This window comes from Ahaetulla prasina, chromosome 2 (assembly GCF_028640845.1).
Source record: "Ahaetulla prasina isolate Xishuangbanna chromosome 2, ASM2864084v1, whole genome shotgun sequence".
Lineage (NCBI taxonomy): Eukaryota > Metazoa > Chordata > Lepidosauria > Squamata > Colubridae > Ahaetulla > Ahaetulla prasina.
The window spans coordinates 183,601,841-183,624,503 of NC_080540.1; the positions used below are offsets into that span (position 1 = coordinate 183,601,841).

Here is a 22,663-nt window from a genome sequence, read left to right on the forward strand (position 1 = left end):
CAAGTCTTTGTTCATTGTGCGCCTTAACTTTCTTCACTTCATCATTGCAGGCTCCGGCTATTTGCTGATATCCTGCCTTAGTTATGTGCCCCTCTTTCTACTTTTTATACTTGTCCTTTTTGTCTTTCAATCTGTCAGAGAGTTCTTTATGCAGCCATGCTGGTTTCTTTCTTCTTCATTGGTATTGTGCTAGACTGGGCTTTTATAATCTTACTTTTCAAAATTTCCCAAGCTTCTTGAGTTGTTTTCCTCTTGAGGAAAGGGGAAAACAAGCTCTTTCTAAGTTTATTGAAATTAGCTCTCTTAAAGTCCAAGACTCTAGTTTGACTTTGTTCTATTGCTTGTGCTTGCATAATGTTGACTTCCAGTATTGCATGATCACTCGCCCCCAAGGTTCAACACCTTCTATCATTTCATCTCTGTTAGTCAAAATTAAGTCCAATATGGCTGATCCCCTTGTTCCTTTGTCTACTTTTTGGGAAACAAAGTTGTCTGCTAGGTTTGTTAGGAACCTGTTTGATCTTCCACGTGGTGCAGAGTCGTCTCCCAGTTGATGTCAGGGTAGTTAAAATCCCTAGTTACTATTGTGATGTGCTTCATACATACCTTAATTAGCTGACTAGCAAAAAGTTCATCTATTTCCTCTGTTTGGTTTGGTGACCTATAGTATACACCTATGGCAATATCATTCCCCCCCTTAATATTGACCCAATGCATTCAAGATAACTGTAGAGATGTAGTTATTTCTTATATATAGTGCAACTCTACCTCCTCTTTTATTTGGTCTATTTCTTTTAAATAAGTTAAATCCCTCTACTTTTATGTTCCATTTGTGGGTTTCATCCCACCAAGTTTCTGTAATAGCAACAATATCATATCTGCCCTCATTTCCTTGGATTTCTAATTCACCCTGTTTATTTCTCATACTCTGTGCATTGGTGTATAGACATTTGAGTCCATTTTGATTGACCCTTTGTTTACTGTCTAGATAACCTGTCTTGTGCCTGACTGCCCCTACTTCCTTGCCATCTGCTTGAGTAGTGCATTTGGTATGGCACTCACTATTAAATGCTTGGTTTTGCTTGACAGCAAGGTTGATAATCTTACTCGCACAAACATCTATGTTACATGCACTGATAACCCTATTAATTTTAGATTGCTGGGACAGAAATGATCTGTATCAATTCATTCTCTGTCCCCGTTGTTCAGTTTAAATGTTTATCCAGAAAATCTGTGAATTTAATGCCAAGTAACTCAATCCCTTTCTTTGATGGATGAAAACCATCTCTTTTGTACAGTTTTTAATTGGACCAGCTGCAGACATCATGACTAATAAAACCAAAGCCTTCCCTTTTATACCACTCCTTTAGCCACACATTAAACTCCATTACACGCTGGCCTTTACCTTTTTGTTCCTTATGTACTGGTAAAACCTCTGAAAAGATAAGCCTACAACCTATACCACTAAGGTCATACCCCAAGTGTCTCTGCTAGACAGATATTCTCACAATTTCCTTGCCAGCTTTGCATTCAGAGCACTTAGGGTGGGGGGAATGTGAAGAGAACCTTCTCAAAGATGGAAGGTGAGGCAGAATGTTTCAGAAAATGTCTCATATCCAAATTAGTCCTTTCCTGATCCAGGCCATCTTCTTGCTTGCAAACTATTATTGTATGGATATAAGGGCTGGCAGTTTCCCAAATCATTTTTTTCATTAAAGCTAACCTCATTCTGAAGAGTCTGAGAATATTTTTGCCAACCTCAGAAAGGTTTCTTTAAAAAGAATGGTCTTGCTTGTCCCAGCAGAGTCATTCCAACCAGATCCTTAGATTGAAGCCTCAGCACAGCAGTATCGTTCCCTCAATTCCCAGGAGAATTGACTCTGAGATCTGGCTTCTTTCTGATGTCAGTAGTGAACTTATGCTGCCAGCTGTTTTCACTGCGGTGCTAATGAAATGAACCAGCTGTTTCTTGCAAAGAAAAGCTGTTGAATCAAAACAGTGAGCCTATTGAGAATTATTTTCTTTTTCATGATATGCCTTTTTTCAGCTTTGTAGCAACAGCAAAGTACATGTTAGCATGTGGGCTCAAGCACCTTAAAAAATGCATATTGCTATTAAGTAAGAATTACGATGCATTACATTTCTGTGCCTGCTAGCCACTGTCCATGGCAACATGGCTGAAAATAATCTTTGGGATGTTTGCTAAAACATCATCTTTGAATACTGAAAACTGGCTTTTGCTAAGTCCAGAGTCCTATCATCATTACATTTGAACTGGCAGGTTGAATCCCAAGTTATGTCTTTAAAATGATTATCTGAATTGTAGCAGTGACTACAATTTAATGATTACTTGACTTGTTGGATTTTAAAACCCATGCCAACCACCAATATGGAAATGAAGTTAAAGGAAGGAAATAAAGGAGATTTTGGTTTTAAAACCACCATATAACTGTCTTTCTCACATAAGTAGAGCTTAATTAAGGTTATGTCCACACAATATATTTTGCCATTTCAAAAATAGTTCTGCACCTGTGGGATGGATCTCCCATTCTGCTTTTAGGAACTCTACTGATTTATTTCTGGCTCAGATGCAATACTTCTAGAATTGCAGGAAGATTTTTCATTTCCAAACCGAGCTAATGGGAGGTGGTTTTCCCCATTGACAGGGATTCTTGTCTCAATCCATTCCTGAATATCCTAGTCACTAGCAAGCATTAGTCTTCCTTATCTGCTTTCATAGAGCAACACATTTTTTTTTCCTGAAGTCTGTCACTGGCCTTAGAAATAAGCTTTTATTTTCCACCACCCCAGCATATTTTCCTTCAAAACAACCTTCTCCCCAACCTTTTTCTTCCAGACAGAAAAGCAGATTCTATTCTATTGAGTAACATTGAAAGGACTTTTGTATTGGTATCTAACTTCCCCAAGTATTAATTGGTAGTACCTATGGCTTATACATGGGGAAAAAAACCAAAGTACTATAATTTGCTTTGGTATAAATCTGGTACAACCTGTGTACACTGTTAAAAAACAACAACAGGAAAAATCTATCTGGATCAACAGCTGGTTGCAGCATCCTGTTTTCCACAGATACCCTAAAGAGATCCAACTCAGGGCAGGAAGGCAACAACAACTGATATATGGGACTTCACAGCAGGGCCTTCCATATAATTTTAGCTTTCTTTGACACTGAACATTTTAAAACAAGAGTAGCAATCTTGTCTATTTACATGTGCAGGTGAAGTAAAAGTCTTGGTGGGGGGAATTAAAACATTGCTTGTTTTACAGAAACTTACTGCATATGAACTTAACTTCATGTAAACCATAGGTGGACTCCCTTTATGTTGCTGGAAACCACATTTATTTGTTTTGGGGGAAGTTACAGTGACAGGAGTGATGAGGCAAGTCCATGGAGTTAGTTTCCTGATTAGGGGTGTGGAGAGAGTTGGATGAGGAGAGGAACTCTTTTTAAACTGGCTTAAGACTATATTAAAAGGCTTACACAACAAGGAATTTTGTATTCATGGATTAAAATTTTGAGAAATCACACTGTCGCTTTTCAAAAATTACACATTCAAAATTCAACATAGTAATCAAAGGGATTGGTGGGTGAGCAGAGTCAGACATGGCCTTGCAGGTTGCCCTAATGCAAACAACATTTGGTATCAGAAAAAAACTCTACTAGGTAACCAAGCAATTTTACTATTTTGCTTGATCTGTCTAACCAGTATCTTCATAATTAGATATTCATTGATACTTATAATTTAAAATATACTATATGAACCATTGCCATTCTAGGGAAAAAGATAAGATATCAAAGAACGATTGATGTACATACCCAATCAAGCTTTTAAAAAATTGTCTTTTAAATTGAAGAACCTTATGTGGGGGCAGGAAGGGGAGCTATGGTGTGCATTGTGCATTCCTGTTCTGTTCCTCTATCCACTGGACATCCATTTCCTCCTATGGTAGAAATAGGTGCCATGGGAAGTATTGGTTGAAAGGCAATTGTCCATTTTTTATTCCACACCTGTGCTCTTCCACTTGGAAGATTGCATGGGGGAAGTCCACATGGGGGAAAACAAAGAAGCTGCAGACCCGTCCTCATGAATTTATCACATCCTTTGGAAAGGCCATCTCAGAATCATCTGTAGTGGTGACTTGTCCAACTCAGCTTTCCCCAACCGGAGTCCTCAAAAAGCAAATTCCTCTTAGCAAGAAGTATCTCCAGGCTTTAATCTAAGAATTTGTCCCTTGTGCCTAGAACCACTCTTTTTTTTTAAAAAAGGAAAACTATGAAGAAGGGTTCTTGAATATATGCAGAGGGCCTTTTATCATCCCTACTTCAATTAGTTTCTGGAGCAGTGTGTGCATAAATTGCAAGCCAGACCCAAGGCCAGCAAATCTCTTTTTAAGGATTCATCCCTGGCCAGATCCTTGCAGAGGGAGTCACAGTGCTTCACACTCCTCTTCATATTCATTTTGCGCCACTCCTCTGGTCGGGCTCAGGCATTCTTCCTGAAAGGGCTTTTGCAATCCTGCTGCTGCCAGGCCTTGGCTGCAGTTGTTGAGGGAGTGTGGTGTTGGGAGCAGGCTGAGGCAGCAGCCCTGCCTAGAGGATCGAGGCTTTGGACAGAGAAAACCCAGACTATCTGCTGACCCAGCACTGGGGAATTTGAAGTGGGGGGAGGGAAGAGTCAAGGAGCCAGGAGGAAGTGTTCTTCCCATCTGATTTTCCTCGTGACTGTGCTTTGCAGCCAAAGAATGTGAAACCCTCAATGAGAAAATGGATAAGGAGACAGGAATGTTTATGGCTTTGCCACAATTTCCCCATAAATTTGAGAGATACTGCTCCATGGAAAACAAAGTCCCATTCAGTTCCTCTGCTGCTCTTGTCCAGCACTCAGGCTCTCTGCCAGATGGAAATTCAGATAGTCTCCATTCTCAGCATCTGCCCAGCAGGATTCAGCATCTGCTTCTGTCATGGTCCCCTGATTGTTAAGCAGGCTGTAAACATGGCATTTTAAAGGTAATCCATTGTGACAAAGGGTGAAGTTGTGGGCCAGCCTGACAGGCAGTTGGAGGCAACCGCCCCAGGCAGTGATGGGTTTCAAATTTTTTTACTACCGGCTCTTTGGGTGTGGCTTGGTGGGCGTGGCATGGCAGGGGAACGATACTGTAAAATCTCCAGTCTCATCCCACTCCAAGGGAAGGTTACTGCAAAATTCTCATTTCCTCCCGATCAGCTGGGACTCAGGAGGCAGCAAACAGATGGGGGCGGGGCCATTCAGAATTTTTACTACCAGTTCTCCGATCTACTCAAAATTTCCACTACCGGTTTTCCAGAACTGGTCAGAACCTGCTGAAGCCCACCTCTGGCCCAAGGTTGTGCCATAGGGAGGGGTGGGAAGAGGGAAAGAGTGGCAATAGCTGTCCTGTTCTTCTTGACTGAGCTATTTGGCTCTCCTGGAGAAGAAAGAAGTGTGTCCTTCCCAGCTTCTGCCTCTCCAAACCAAGCTTACTGCATCTGGATGTGATGGAGAATGTTTTTTCCCAGTCAAAACTCTCTGGCTTCCCTAAAAACTTGGCTGGGCCATTTTGGTATATGATTTGAGGTGAAAACAGACACATTACATATCCTGGGAGTTTCCTTCTATGGGAGGAATCTAATCGATTCTTAGATGGGAAGGGATTATTGTTCCCAATTCCTCATTATTGCCCCCAGCTGCTATTTCTCCCTAATATGCTAATAGCAAATATGCTATATGATTAAATTTAGGCAAATTGGTTGCATTGTTGGGCTGAAGATGTAGCCCTCCTGATCATTAATTCTATCCTCTTCCACTGAATGTAGAAGAGACATCTTTTAAAAAAGCATTCTAGGCCCTGATAGCAATCCTAGATAAGTAAATTTAGCTTGTTCGTTTGTTTAACAAATTTATATAGCTATCGAAATCACATAGAGGTGACTTCTATGGGCAGTTACAACACTTAAAAAGTCCACTGCATAATAAACCCACACCCAGCGATTGTTCTTCTACTAACTGAATAATTCACCCAATTACCGATTGTATTTGTTAGATTAAAAATATAATAAACATATATTTTAATTTTACCTAGAAAAATGCTCTATGCATTTGGTTTAAATAGTTGTTACAATATGCAGACCACATTCTAGGGCTGTGATGGCGAACCTATGGCACGCATGCCAGAGGTGGCATGCAGAGCTCTCTCTGTGGGCACACATGCTGTCACCAGCCGCTCTTATGGTTTCCAGCGCGTGCATGCGTGCCATCCAGCTGGTCTTTGCATGCGCCAGAGTGCCAGAAACCCAAAGATCAGCTGGCTAGTGCGCATGAGTATGCTGGCCCCCTGGTCTTTGGGTTTCCAGAGTTTGCACGGGCGCTGGCTACCTGGTCTTTGTGCATGCCAGAGCGTCAGAAACCCGAAGACCAGCATGCACACCGGCCAGCTGGTCTTCGGGTTTCTGGCAATTTGGTGCACGCATGTTCCAGTTTGGACACTTGGTACTCAATGTTTGCCATCACTGCTCTAGGGAATGCATAATTCTCTACTGTTTCATTACCTAGATCCTTATCTTGCTTCAGCAATTACAAGAGATTGTATTGTCAAAGACAACCAACATACAGATAGAGTATTTGAGAGACTATAAAAAGACTCGCATATTGACCTGATTTGGGAAGTGTTAATTATGAGTAAAATCACAACCATGGCAATATGACTAAGATTTAGACTTGCATTTTTTAACTTATCTGGACTCAAATGAATAATTTTTCAAAAAGCCAGTGAGGCTTATAATAACAAGCCATAGACACATTTTCTCTATTCTGAACAATTCCCAATTGTTTAACTTGGTATTTAGAAATTTTATTTTGTAACTATACTGTAGTAGTCCTAGAACTGAACCTTAGGATGAAAGGTTGGTGGTCTCAACTCGCCTCTCCCAGAAACCCTCAAACCTATAGCTTAGTTCTACTCCTGGTCTTGGTGGGCAGAGTGTGAATTATTGCTGTCACTAATTATCTTCTAGGAAACATCTTACTTGCTGTCCTCCCAGTAACCTAAGTGTGTAGGTGTGTGTGTGAGAGAAGGCTTCTATACCCCCTGTTGTTTTCTGGCAAATAAGAAAAAAAAGGGGGGGAAATCAAATACATTAAATAGTGCCACCTCCTGGTTGGATATTGTCAAGGCATGTGACTAGCAGAATCATTTCCCTTCCCTTGGGAGGTAAACTAGGTTAGTAAGAAGGAAAGAGAGAATGTTAAACTCTTTTTAACTTTCAAATATACAAGCAAGATCCTGAATGGCAAAAAGGAAAATAATATACAGAGAGATATGCAAATTACAGATTCTGAAAAGTCTAAGATTATTAAAATTTCCTGAGTTGTCCTTTAAGCCACTCAGACCCCAATGGTGGTGAACTATACTTTAAATATTTAAAACATTTTCCACCATATAAGCAAAAACAGGAGAAATACAGTCCTTTAAATAACAGAGGGAATAATATTGAAGATGAAGGGTGGAATGGTGTGAAAGTTGTGTTTTAATATTTCTTCTTATTAGCAAGCAGGCAACATACAAACAGTTTTAGATAGGATGTATTTTTATGGATAAGTTATTAATCTTTTGAACTGCATTCAGTTTTGCAGATTTTTATTGCATAGCTTTTAAAACATAACAGATATATTGCTACTTTTGCTCTCTGTAACTTGAAGATAATTATAGCAGGAATAACCCTGTTGGGAATTGTAAACACTCTAATCAAGAACTGTTGTGCCACTTTGAAGTTCAATGTGACACCTACCTAGTGCAAGATTGGTGGTGATTACTCACTTAAAAGTGTTATTGAACATAATTATTATAGAGGGCAATGTCCTGCTTTTGGAAAGTACTGTCAAATTCCTATCGGTCTTTCTCACAAACATTTGAAGCAGTGTGGCAGTGTGGTTGTTTTAAGAATATGTGGATTAAGATGGCACTGATTTCTATTTTCAGGCAAAGTGGATTTCCCATGAGCTGTGAGAAGGCTTCTGGGCTCTTTTGAATGTGCATATTGATCAAGTGGAAAGAATGGCCCAAGTTTTGCATATGGGGACTGCTTTCCCAGGTAGGTCTGTATGAAGATTATTTTTGAACAGCGAGCATCAGCAGATGGCACTGGGCATCCTTTGTGACAACGCAGATAATAATCTTAGACCACATTGTCTCATTCAATCTCTGAATTATCTCACTGAAAGTTCTTTTATTTCATATCAAAGATTCAGTCAGTGGGATACTGTTTCTTATGTATGCAAACATGTTTCCACTTGATGCCTGTAAATACAGTTGGATTTTGTTATATAATACAGTATTTATAGAATACAGGTAATCTTCTTTTAGTGACCACAGTTGGAGCTGCTAATTCAATTGTTAAGTGAAACTTCTACTGTGCTTATGATCTCACTTCAGCTTTCCTTTGCCTTTCAAACCTGAAAAGGTTGTAAATGCAAGAACTGATCACAGAGTTACTTTTCATTGTTATCATAATTGAACAGGTGCTAAATTGTTAAATAATAACTGCCTGTATATTAGTAGTTTCAGAATATAAATTGGGAATCAAAAGTGTTTCCTGACAAAAAGCAAAAATAGGGGAGGGACGCAAGTAGAAATAATTCTGGCCAAACCATTCAATTAAGATTTCATAGACAATAAAAATCTCATTCTAGGAATCCCTAAATACTACATAGATTTGGTGACTCAATGGTTAAAGTGTAGTATTGCAGGCTAACTCAGCCCACAGCCTGGAGTTTGATCCTACTGAGGCTCAAGGTTGATTCAGCCTTTCATCTTTCCAAAGTTAGTAAAATGAGGACCCAGATTGTTGGGGGCAATGTGCAAATAATGCTTCTGCATTGTAAACCACCAAGAGAGTGCTGTAAAGCACTATGGGGCAGTATATAAAATTAAATGCTATTGCTACTGCTATCTGTTTCATCTGTGGATTGGTGAAAAGGGGTTGGGAGAAAGTTTTGGTTAAAAGAATAAAATTGTTTTCTTATTAGAACAAACCAAGTCCTATCTACGCTTCTGTAACCAGCTAAATGCCTAAATATAGCAACTTAAGAAGTGCATTTAAGGTCAGTTTACAAAAAGAGCAAGCTAATAGTATCCATTCCCTGTTTCTATCCAGCATTTTAGAAATACACTGACTCTGGAATACTCTTTGTATTCTTCTAGAACACTATATATGCATGTGCAGAATATTAACATATTTTTGGCATACAGTATTTGAATACCTTTTGGAACAAACGACAATGAAAGAATAATGTTTTTTCCCCATCACTGTCCTCCGGGCTAATCATTGGAACTATGGAAAAAAGTTACCAGGGCTACTGAAAGATCCGTGGTCCACAAAGAATGGCATAGAGTTGCCTGTCAATTAAGAATTGCCAACACATGGAGCATTATACATACAAGCTGCATTTTCTTATATTATGTCAGAACTGAGGTTGGATAAGACGCTATGACACTTGATATGAGGCTATAGAATAAAAGCATCAAACTCTTTCAGATGTAGCTTTGCAATCAATCAATGAGGCTTGTTGGTTTGGCAGTCAGATCCAAATAATGCAAAATTGGGAAAAATGTAGAGTTCCTATTTACTGGTTATAAGTACTCTATTTCATTCAGAACTTGTGGGAGCTTCATCACTGGAAGCTTTCCAAAAGAGACTGGGCTGCCATCTGTCAGAAATGGTGTAGGGTCTCCTGGGCGGGGGTTGGACTAGATGACCTACCTACAAGGTCCCTTACAACTCTGTTATTCTGTTATTTGATTTAAACTAGTCCCCCCTTGTTTGAGAAGAGCTATTTTGATGCAATAGGCAGATTTAAAAAATACAGTTGATCTAAGCTAATTTTTCTCATAGAATGGAAATAGGAGAAATTGGAGCTAGGTCTATGATTACATTTATCTATGCTGATATCAGCCAATGCATGCCATGATATGCAAAACATTCATTATTCAACTAGGTCATCCAGCCTTTCTGTGGTCAGTCATTTTATGCACATCCTCAACCCTGACAGAAAAGTGTTGTAAACTAATCTTTCTCTTTTTTATTTTGAAGGAAAAGTCAATCCAGCCTCTACTACAATCTTCCATGGGAAGGAGCAAGATTTAACTTACTCGGTGGAGACTCCTTATGGCTACCGTCTTGATCTGGACTTTCTCAAGTATGTGGATGATATTGAGAAGGGCCACACTATTAAGCGCATTCCAGTTCATCGCCGACCACGCTACAGCTCATTGCCCCGGGGCTATGGCTACACTGGTTCATGGTGGACATCCACTGAGTCCCTCTGTTCCAATGCCAGTATGGACAGTCGCCATTCCTCTTATTCTTATTGTGGCCGTAGCTTCTACCCACAGTACACTAATGCAATTCACAGCAATTTCAATGCCCGTGTGGAGAAAACTTTGCTGGATGCTAAAAAGAAGTTAGAAGACCAGGCAGACCTAGATGGGGAAACTCCTACAGCAAGTAGTCTAGGAAGTCTCCATAGCAGTGTATCTGGATCAACAAATTCTTTGGTTGGAAGCCAGAGTATTTCCCATCAAACTTCTTACAATGGCTCACACCAAGGTGCTCCTGGACAATTCACACCAATTGGTTCTGGGTTGTCCACTCCAGTCTCACCAACTCCAGGACATCTTCAATATGTTCGTGAGCAGATGGCTGTGGCTTTGAAGAAGTTGCGCCAATTAGAAGAACAGGTCAAGATGATCCCAGTCCTTCAAGTGAAGATCTCAGTGCTACAGGAAGAGAAAAGGCAGCTAAGTGTTCAGCTTAAAAGCCAGAAGTTCTTGGGGCACCCAGGTGGATTTGGCAAGGGCAAATCACGAGGAGAGCTCTACATAGACATCCCTGAAGAGGGGGCAGGTGGAAATACAGAGGACAGCAGTACCAGGCCTGACATGAAGGGTAAATTGGATAAGGAGGAAGTGAAGTCAGTGGGTGTGAGAAGCACAGTTGAAGATGGAGAAATGAATGTGGACATGGGAAGATGTGACATAGGGGTAGCAGTCAAGGAGGAGCAGTTGGGATTGCCTTCCCCAGAAGTGGAGCAGCAATGCCAAGCTATTCAGATCCTATCCAGCAAAATTGCTGTGTTAGAAACACAACTGAAGAGAGCACTTCAAGATCTCCAAGCTGCCCATCAGAAACTGGAGCATCAGGGCAGGGAGAAGAAAGACAAAGAAACTTCGACAAGAGATGAGGGCCTGATAGAATGGGAAGCAAGGGGAGAAGGTGCACAGCAGTGGGATGCCCCCATGCAGGTTGATGCAGTCAAAGTTGTCCAAGTGGAAAGGGAACCAGATATTGCAGCCAGCATAGCTACCGGGCCTCAGAGGGCACAGGTCCTGGAGAGCAAGGAGCCTTATGCCAGCCTCAGGCCTTCAGCAGACAAAGATTCAGTCTCTGAGAAAGTTCAAGTGCCACTTTGTGCCACATACCACAGCAGTGAGGTGATGGAAACCACTTTCCCAATTCACACTGGAGCAGCAAACACAGCCACCACCTTTCACTCTGTGAAAAAGATCAGCATTGTCAACACAGAAGAGGATGGGGATGGAAAGAAAGAAACAAGAGGTAAGGAACAAGGAAAGTAACCTAGCCTTGATTTGGTTTCAGGGGAGCAGAACCTGTTTATCCAGACAAGATTACTCAGTTCAGTTTCTTCAGCTACTTTAATACCAGTTGCAGAGATACTGTACATATCAAGACAGTAAGACAGAGAAGTGAAAGAGTAAAGAAGAAGAAAAATATTAACTAAACAATAAATAAAATAAAAATGATATAACTCTAGTCTAGTACTATGAGTACAGATACTCCTCGATTTACAACAATTCGTTTAGTGACTGTTTGAAATTACAATGGCTTATGACCATTGCAGCATCCCTGCAGTCACATGATCAAAATTCAGATGCTTGGCAACTAGTTCATATTTATGACAGTTGCAGTGTCCTGCAGTCATGAAATTAGCTTTTGAGAACTTCTGACAAGCAAAGTCAGTGGGGAAGCCAGATTCACTTAACAACTGTCTTATTAATTTAACAAATGCAATGATTCACTTAATAACTGTGACAAGTAAAGTCGTAAAATGGGGCAAAATTCACTTAACAATGTTTCACTTATCAACATCAATTTTTGGCTTAATTGTGGTCATAACTTGAGGACTACCTCAATAGCCAAAGCTTAGCCCAAAATTAATTTAACATTAAAAATTCAAATGTAAACTTTGCCACAGGTCTTGCTGTGGCCCCATTTTCTACCAGCTGCTTTTCTACTGTATTCACTTTGCAATTCCATGTCAAGGATTCTTTGTCTAAGAGTTGCTATGGCCTGTTCTTGTTCCAGTGTCAGCAGTACATCTGTGTAAAGCCCTATTTATGAATTTTACCTTCAATTTGGTAGATACAGTATATTGAACAGATAGACTGAACAAAATAAGAGAAATCAAACCTTGTAGTTAAAAATTAATCTTTAGCCAGTGTTTAAATATACATAGCCATGTCCTTGTTTCATTTGCCAACAGCCCAGGTTCCAGCCATAGGCTGCACTAGAAACAGGATTTTGCCATGAGGTAATGCATCTTTCTCTTCACTTTCTCAAGCAAGGTTGCATTACAATATTTTATTTTATTATTTTATTTATCAAATTTAGAGACTGCTTATCCATTCACACAGCGACTCTGGACAATGTACAATTAAAAATATAAAAACCATATAAATATCATATATCAATAAGAGGCAGGCAAAACAGGAATAAATTAAAGGTAAAAGTGGGGAGCCCTTCTAGACATTAGCCAACCCCAGAGCCAGGTCTTCAAACTCTTCTGAAAGGCCAGGAGTGTGGGAGCCTGCCTCGTTCTGGGGCAAGGGTAGATGTTTTGCTTATCTATTTTCTAACTGGAATCTTACCTATAAAAAGTTTATTCTATAAAAGGTAAGGTATGTTATGACTATACTTTCAATTCATGCACATAATGTTTAAAATGACACACAGCACTATATTAAATTAAAATCAGTTTATATCTGGACCTATTAAAAATAGCCAGGACAAAAGAGTTGGCAGGACTTCCATAGTCTTTAGAGAGATAAAAAATTCTGGCAGAATCCCCTTGTCAAAGCTGGGAGAAAAATATTAATGTCTGACTTGCAAATTTATGGCAAAATTCAACTATTTTCTCACACAACTCTAATCTTAAAAGAAGCATTCATTAACTTTTTGGCCACAATTTATAGTAGGATCAGAACAGAAAGGCAGTTTTAAAATAGTCTGTGAAATTCCCAGTGGGGAGGTCAAAAATTCTTAGCAAAAAGATTATTGGAAGCTGAAGTTATGATGAAGATAAGTTAAAGTTACCTTGGTCCAATAGAACCTATGGGGTGGGCCAGAAGTGCTTCCTCAGGCTCAGAATTAGATTGAACACCAAATCTCTGGAGGATCCAACTCTCCCTCACAATTCTTTTCTTAGCTCTCTGCTAACTCTGCATGTGGAAATCACAGCAGAATCGCCAATGTGAGGTGGAAGTTAACTCTGGTCCCTTGGGATGAGTGGCCTACATTCTTGGCATCAGGACCTGGATAAACATTATGAGCTTTTCCAGCTGTTGAAGAGTTGCAACATGAAAGCCAACTGAGCCTCTGTGGATCAATGAATGCCTTTAGGGTGTTTCACTAAGATCTTATTTGTCTGAGCTTCTTCCTGCTGCAGTTGTACAGTTGATTGCAGAAAGGGACTTTTGTTTTTAGAGTAGTGAGTGTTGCTTGTGGAATAGCTGCATTGCTTGGGGTCTGTTGCAATGGGTGGTCTGCAGGGTGATAGAAAAGATGTTCATCCCACTCATTTAATCCCTGCAGTGATGTGGGTAACAATTAAAAGAAAACAATTCCTAAAATAACTCATGACTTGATATAAGTTTCTTCCGGTGGTTGTTGAATGGAAATTGTAGACAAAGGCAAGGAGATGATCATGTAAGGTCCCAAAATGTACTTTGGTCCCAAATGCCAAAGAAAAAGACTCAAGAAGAGGCTTGGAAAAAATAACAGCTTTTATTTGTACAAAGGACAGCTGGATAGACCATTCCATAACATACAGACAAAAAGCATGCAGTGAAACCTTGGGGAAGGTATACCTTCAGAGACATCAGCTTAGTACCCAATTCTGGTCCCCTGGCCCATGCCTTCCTTGTAGCCCTGCATTGGCTGTACAGCAAGGAACAGGGGGGCTGAGTGCTTACCAACACAGGTATTTGCCAAATGTAACCCTGCCAGGCCATGACATACCCTGCACCAAGCACTGTTGTACACAAAAACAAGATAACAGGAATCAGATCACCGGTAGAAGCAAATGGCAGAGGCAATTCTAATTCTTACAGAAGTGAAATAGCAAGTTATTTTTATGTCCCAGTAATTCTATCTATTCTACTATTATTATGTCCCTTCAATAGCCTTAATTAAACCAGCAATCACTGGTGAACGCATTATCTTCCTGAGATGTCTAATTAAAACTAAAGACGCCCTCAAGTCATGTTTAATTTCTGGTGGCTATTTGGAGAAATACATCTAAATGCTTGAAAACAATACAGAAATGATTTACCATTGTCGTCTTCAAGGATTTCCCCCCCCCCATTTCCCAGTCTTGCATTCAGGCATGGGATTTCCTAGTGATCTTTTGATGTGCCTTGTTTCAGGATCAGCTAAAATTGCCTACATGTTGTCACCTGCTGAATGGAATGTTTAATTGTTTATCTATTTATTCTCCTAATATCTTTTGACTCTCTGTCCCTAATGTCACAAAGAACTAAACTGTTTTTACTTATTGTTAGTTTAGTTTCTCTATATTCTTCTAGCTAGAGCCATTGTTTCTTCTAAAACCATTAATGCCTGGTATGATTAAATGCAAATCTATAGAATTCACTCCAAGTTACAGCTTAAGAGAAAGCTGATACAAAATGTTTTATAGGTTCAGTCAGTAATTGCCAAGATAAACACATCATATAGTAAAAAATACTGGAAATGTAATAATACAGAAGGAACATTTTATCATGTGATAGACTTGTAAAAAGTTCAAAAATACTGGAAAGAAATATACATAAAATTTTAGAAAACAAATTTGAATTAAAACCACATTTTGTTTTTAATAGATGTAATTCCAAGACATTCTAACAAAAAATGTTACAGTTTACAAAGATACATGTTCATAGCTGCAGAGCATTGGAAAACATCTGTTATTGACTATATCAATTTGGAAACTTAAACTTAGAGATTATGCAGCAATGGCAAAATTGAAATCAGTGGCGGTGGCGGCGATCAATGGTGATCAGTGGCGATCAGCAGTGGCAATCCCTGCCACCTAGAACAGCTGATTGGCGGTATTCCAGGAGGCCGATCCAACCGCCAATCAGCTGCTCGACAGCAAAGGCTTCAGCATTCTCCAGCAGTAGTGAACGGCGGCAGCAGTGAGAGGCCCCCTCCCCCACACCGCTCTATAAGATGCATAGACATTTCCACCCACATTTTTTGAGGGGGGGAAGTGTGTCTTACAGTATGAAAAATATGGTAATAAATTATGCAGCAAACCTACACATTTAGAGAATGGTTTTTTTTTTATTGAAAAAGTTTTACAACAATAATTAAATTTTTCCCCTCCCCTCCCCCCTCCCCCTCCTTCCCCCCCCGACTTCCCAGAGCAAACACAAGGTATAGTTCAATAAACAAACAGTCATACATTAAAATTTTAAAATCTAACACAATTCTAATCCTTCTCTCTCACATAACCTGACTTCTTCCATTAAAATCAAAAACAACGTCCTTCATTCAAAGGCAATCTGAAATTTCTTAATCTGATATCTATTTTGAATATAATCAATCCAATTCTTCCATTCGTTTAGATATTTTTCTTGAGTACTGTCTTTCAAGAAGGCTGAGATTTTAGCCATCTCAGCCAAATTGGAAACTTTCAATATCCATTCTTCTATTGTGGGTAATTCTTTTTTCTTCCAATATTGTCCAATCAACAGTCTTGCTGCTGTTATTAAGTTCAAAATCAATTTAGTCTCAATCACTGTACAGTCTGTTGTTATTCCCAAAAGGAAAAATTGTGGTAGGAACTTTATCTTCTTCTTCAGAACATTCTGCATAATCCACCAAATTCTTATCCAGAAAGACTTAATTTTCTTACAAGTCCACCATACATGAAAATATGTAGCATCATCACAATTACATCTCCAACATTTCGCTTGCATATCTGGATACATACATGATAATTTCTTAGGATCTAAATGCCATCTATAAAACATCTTATAAAAAATTTCCCTTAAATTCTGCGCTTGCATAAATTTAACATTTCTAACCCAATTTTTTTCCCATATTTCCAACATTATTGGTTCCTGAATATTCTGTGCCCATTTTATCATATAATCCTTTATTAAATCTCTTTCAGAATCTATTTCTATCAACACATTATACAATCTCTTTATATGCCCCTGGGTTTGATTTCTAATTTGTTTAACCAAATTTTCTTCATTTTGAATAATACCAGTTTTCTGATCTTCTTTCCATCTAGCCTTTAACTGTCCATATTGAAACCAAGTATAATTCCTCCCTTCTTCTTTTAATGTATCCAAAGATTTTAGTTGTAAATTTCCCCTCTCATTATATAAAAGATCTTTATAAGTAATTATTTCTTGTTTCTGTTCTATATTTATATTCTCTACTGCGTGCCGAGGACTTGCCCATATAGGAATTTTATAATTTAACTTATAATATTTTTTCCAGACATGCAGAAGAGAAATTCTCAACACATGATTCTTAAAAGCTTTATCTACTTTCTTATCATACAATAAACATGCATGCCAACCATATAATAAATCATAACCTTCTATATTCAAAATCCTTTCCTCGGTCAAATTAAACCAATCACTTATTACCGAAAGAACAACTGCTTCATAATACAGTTTTAAGTTAGGCATTTTTAATCCTCCTCTTTCCCGTGTATCTTGCATTATTTTCATTTTGACTCTCGCTTTTTTCCCTTCCTAATAAATTGGAATTTATTAATTCCAATCTGCCATTCTTCCAAATTTTTGTCTTTCTTAATTATTGGTATCATCTGAAACAAGAACAAGAATTTAGGCAAAACATTCATTTTTATAGCTTTTATAGAATGGTTTTTAAGCGGGGAAAACTGTCCAAGAACTTGACTAGCTACTCTAACAGTGGGTGAGCACCTGTTAAACTGGAGGCATAAGTTCCAATTTAATCACCAAGAGTGATCTTCAGGAAACTAAATGAAGTAGCAATCTTCCCGGAGGAGCCAAGATAAGACTACATATTGGGCGTAGCCTGAAAGATACTTGATTGCAAGTTTCTTTTATTCTTTTTTCCCATATAACTCTACTATTCATTCACAGAACACACAATACTTTTGATTATGCTATTTCTTTCAATATCAACATGTGTCTGTGTTCTACAAATTCTTATGATGAGTTGTGAATGTTGATAAAAAAAATCATAGCTTAATATAATGAGGGAACATTCCTTGTGTATAAAGAAAAGTTCTATAAAGGTGGTTCTCAACTTACAACCATTTGTTTAGTAACCGTTCAAAGTTACAACAGCACTGAAAAAGTGACTTATCACCATTTTTCACACTTATGTCCATTGCAGCAATCATGTGGTCAGGTGATCAAAATTCAGACTCTTGCCAACTGGCATGTATTTATGACGGTTGCAGTATCCCACACCATGCAATCACCTTTTGCAACCTGCTGACAAGCAATTGTCAATGGGGAAGCCGGATTCACTTAACAACTGTGTTATTAACTTACTACTAACTTACTAGTTACTACAACTACAGCAATTCACTTAACAACTGTGGCAATAAAGGTCGTAAAGTGAGGCAAAACTCATTTAACAAGTGTCTTGCTTAGCAATGGAAATTTTGTGCTCAGTAGTGGTCGTACATTGAGAACTACTTGTATACATTATTCCCTATTTTCCAGGCTTGGAATCTTAAGTTACTATATGGCACTTGGCCAGGTTGTAATGAAGCCATGTATTCTATTGTATACATAGAACAATATTGCATTCCTTAATGTGAGCCCAAAAAACAACAAAATTGATACTTCCTAATCAAATTATCAAAAAGACGTCCAAGGGGCAGAAATCTATTGCCACTTTCCTGTTTCAGAGACCAAAGAATCACTAGAGAAAATTGAAGATTCCCTTCTTGACTCCCTCCAAGGAGAACAGGTGGTTCCATGCATCTCTCAAGAACCTAAATTGGATGTGCAGAAGAAGGAAGAGGATCAAGGTGAGAAGGTGGGGTGGAGAAAGGTGCCATGGAATCCTCTGACAAGCTAATGTTACTACTTTCCTTTGTTTCTCCATAGCTTCGTCCACTGCAGGAATCTGGTCAATTATGAAGAAGAAGGAAGAAGCTACAGAAATACTGACTAGCAAGAAGAGCCTCCAGTTTGTGGGTGTCAATGGAGGGTAAATCTCAGTTTCAGAATTATAAAGAAAATGGGAAGCTCCCAATTCATCCCTCAATTCCTTAATCAAGGTAGTAAGGCATACAGGTCCATAGCAGCAGACTCCTATCTTGTTTGCTTCCGTAACCTTTAATTTGGAGTTCAGAGAAGCAATATACCATCTTCACCTCAAAGAAATGCAACAACTGAACAATTTTGTTAGAGTTTGCCTAGGAGTCCTATCATAATCTTTCACTAGGAGGGAGCTCTACTTATCCGTGCTGCTTTTATTGTAAGTTGCCATTTGTACCAAGACAGGTTTCCCTTGTCCCATTGTGGCCTGCAAGATCCCAAATCACCGGGCATCCCTGAAGTTCTCCATTCTGAAGTGCAGTGGTAGTACACAGCCAGGGTTTGCCATAGTGTCTCGCTGTTCTGAAGAGAACCTGGAGTACCTTCTCAGGTTTCTTTTTGCTTGCTTCTCAACCCTGTGTTGTTTCAGGTATGAGTCTACTTCCTCTGAGGACTCCAGCACAGCTGAGAACATCTCAGACAATGAAAGCACTGAGAGTGAATACCATGAGGCAAGTGAGGGCCTCCCTGCTGGGCAGGGAATTGTAGCTGAAGCTCCGAAGCTTTCTGGAATAACCACAGATACACTACATCCTGGAGTCCCTGTTGAGGTGGGGAAAATAACCACAGCAGAAGGTCCCAACAAGGAACCAGCAAGCAAAACTTGGTAATTATCAGTTTGGACATCTTCAAAGCTCTTGAGAGTCTGTACTTTGCACTGTGTGCTTTAGAATAGAATAGAATAGAATTTTATTGGCCAAGTGTGATTGGACACACAAGGAATTTGTCTTGGTGCATATGCTCTCAGTGTACATAAAAGAAAAGATACAGAGAGCATTTCACCGAGGCAGCCTTCGTCGGTGCCATCTTAGGACATAGCCATTAATTCCACTCCTCAACTCTTTAGAAGCAATTTAAAGCTGACCTGCATCTATTGTCATACTCTCCTGACCCCAAACTCCCCCCTTCAAAAAACCCCTGCTGAAATTGCACTATTGTTATTTGATAACAAGATATGTGAGCATCACAAAATGGTCTTTCCCTGCTTTACCCAGTGCCCAGCCCTGAAAACAGTTTCAGAGTTCTTTTCTTCTTGAGTAAAATAACTCTTTCCATATGTTGTATTGTAAAGGTGCTAATGGTTGTTGCAGAACTGTCATTGAATTATAACCCTGAACTAGCACAAAACAGAATAATTCACTGTAAATTCTGTCTCACTGTATTAATTTTCCCTCTCAGAGGAACTTCCTAATGTAATGCTAAACCACGATTTAGGATTATTACTCTATGTAATAAACAAAAACTTGGTTGATATACTCCTCTTCTTCCTCCCCCTTCCACTTCCAGTGAATTACTAAACAAGCTGACCACAAACTGAGTTAGAATGCTGACTGGTTTTAAAATAAACGTTTTTTTTCTTCAATTGTGTTTGATTTTCAGACCAGTCAATTCCTGCAGTTTTCTTGGCAAGGTTTTTTAGAAATGGTTTGCCATTCCTCCTTTTCTAGAGTTGAGAGAGTGACTGGCACAAGGTTACCCAGCTGGCTTTGTGCCTAAGACAGGATTAGAAATCACAGTCTCCTGGTTTCTGTTCTGGGACCTTACTACAGTACTACACCAAACTGGCTCTCTAAATATTTGCAGATCCCTCGCATCCTGGAAATATTTGCAGATCCCTCGCATCCTGGACATAAACTGTTTCAACTCCTACCCTCAAAACAACGCTATAGAGCACTGCACACCAGAACAACTAGACACAAGAACAGTTTTTTCCCGAAGGCCATCACTCTGCTAAACAAATAATTCCCTCAACACTGTCAGACTATTTACTGAATCTGCACTACTATTAATCGTTTCATAGTTCCCATCACCAATCTCTTTCCACTTATGACTGTATGACTATAACTTGTTGCTGGCAATCCTTATGATTTATATTGATATATTGATCATCAATTGTGTTGTAAATGTTGTACCTTGATGAACGTATCTTTTCTTTTATGTACACTGAGAGCATATGCACCAAGACAAATTCCTTGTGTGTCCAATCACACTTGGCCAATAAAATTCTATTCTATTCTATTCTATTCTATTCTATTCTATTCTATTCTATTCTATTCTAAAATAAGCATAATTTGTTTCAAAACATAGGGTCTTGTTCAAAGTTAAAAAACAACACAAAATCATGAGAAGTGAAAATGAATCCTGCTTAACTCTTCCTTATAATAACCAATTTCGTTGTATACATGATGTACAGTGACAATAAAGGCTATATTATACTACAGCCATGAAAAAAGAAAAGTGAGGAGAGGATAAAAACCCAGCTTTCTGCACACAATACTAAATACTAACATTAGTAATATATGTAAAAGCAGACAGGAGGTAAAATGTCGGTCATTTTTTTTGGTTCTTTTTCGATTACTAGGTTGGGTCTCAGCAAGGAGTTGCTTTCAGCTTGTGCAGTTCTTCAAAAATACTTAGCGAGTTTGAATCCACAAATGGATGGAGAGACGGTATATATTTATTTCTAAAGTTGGGGTGGATATATAGATAAAATAGTGTCTGCTGCCACTATACCCTGCCCTTTTGCTAGAAGATGATAAGCAATGGAAATACTGCAAAAGCAGAGAGCATTTTGCTATGAAGACAGCATGCAAAAATGGGCCCTAACAATTTCTTACCTACCTCTCCTGTTATTTCTTTTTCTTATATGTACCCTGGCAGAAATTAGCCTATACCACAATGCTCCACTATTGGCTCAAGCTTTCCTGCCACAAAGAAGCCGATCCAGAGTTGATCTCGCTGCATTTGAAAGATTTCCATACTGTTTCCCCGCAGTTGCTAGAATTCATTATCAATATGGCAGATGCCAATGGCAACACGGCCCTGCATTACACAGTCTCGCATTCCAATTTCCCCCTTGTTGCAAAGCTGCTTGAAACTGGTAGGTGGGGACAGAAGAAAGGGAGGGGAGGGAGCCCTTTGTCAGAATAACCCATCTAAATGAACAGCAATAGCAGTCCAGGGCAGTCCATTTGCCAGGGCACTTGGGGCTCTAGAGTCTAGGGCATCTTTAAAGCTGCAGGAGCCAAAGAAGGCAGGCTCCACTTTAGGCTGGTGAGGATAGTTTGACTTCTGAGAATGTGTTGCGTTGCTGTCATGGACAAAATGATTTGCCAACTTAAAAAATAATTCCCATAGATTATTTGACAGAGTTGCCACATTGACATAACTTGCAGAGATTGCCACCTGATGCTGTTTTTAACCCCCCCAGGAAGGTTTCTCCTCTCCTAATTTAACTTTGATTCCCATCCCCACCCAAGGTAGATTTGGCAGATTTCCAAACCCTGAATTTCAGCCTATCTAACTTTTGTTTTCTGAAAAGCCTATAGAGCAGTCTTGGATCCAAAGACATCTTTTGAAATAAAAATGAAGCAGTTGGTTGGCCTTTTGCCTCACCGTGTATTTACTTTTCTCTTCATGTTTTAAATTAGCAGAATCTTATTTAAAAAGTTAAATGATGCAGAAAACCTGCTATGAATCAAGGAACCTTCTGCAGGCACCCTGTGGCGTGCATTGGTCTTGCATTAAGGCTTGTATTTGGATTTATTTGCATTCAATATATTTCCATGGAATTTAGATTTGAACTTAGTGCCCTATGAAGTAAAAGAGGCTGAAGGGAAAGAGACTCATCAAGACCACTCAATGTAAATGTGTAAGGCTGAATGTACCAGTTCACAGACCATAGCAGGCACACCAGTCTATCAGTGAGAATCTGGAGGGCTGGAACTTTGTCAGGAAAGGGTTAGGTCTAATGAAAGGAGTGAGGATTTTTCCAAAAACAGTACAAGTAGGTGCTTCATCACTGAAGGTTTTTAAGAAGAGACTGGACAGTCACCTGTCTGAAATTGTATAGGGTCTCCTGCTTGAGCAGGGGGCTGGACTAGAAGACCTCCTTCCAGCTTTATTCTGATTGATTGATATCTAGAAGATAGTCATAAGGCCAACTATTTGGGAAACCCGGAGGAAAGAGGTAGGGTTATGTCAGGAGGGC

At 39.2% G+C, this 22,663-nt stretch overlaps 1 protein-coding gene across 3 annotated transcripts in view; it reads left to right on the top strand.

Annotated features, from left to right (window-relative positions):
• KANK2 (KN motif and ankyrin repeat domains 2) overlaps window positions 1–22,663 on the top strand; it is a 121,877-nt gene that overhangs the window by 93,461 nt on the left and 5,753 nt on the right. For all 3 annotated transcript variants that reach the window (XM_058168343.1, XM_058168341.1, XM_058168342.1), the window contains 7 exons: window positions 8,017–8,128; window positions 10,127–11,650; window positions 18,258–18,380; window positions 18,460–18,562; window positions 19,043–19,279; window positions 21,035–21,122; window positions 21,334–21,553. In XM_058168343.1, coding sequence (XP_058024326.1) covers window positions 8,092–8,128; window positions 10,127–11,650; window positions 18,258–18,380; window positions 18,460–18,562; window positions 19,043–19,279; window positions 21,035–21,122; window positions 21,334–21,553 — 2,332 coding nt within the window. In that variant the 5' untranslated portion in view covers window positions 8,017–8,091. The remainder of the gene's footprint in view (window positions 1–8,016; window positions 8,129–10,126; window positions 11,651–18,257; window positions 18,381–18,459; window positions 18,563–19,042; window positions 19,280–21,034; window positions 21,123–21,333; window positions 21,554–22,663) is intronic.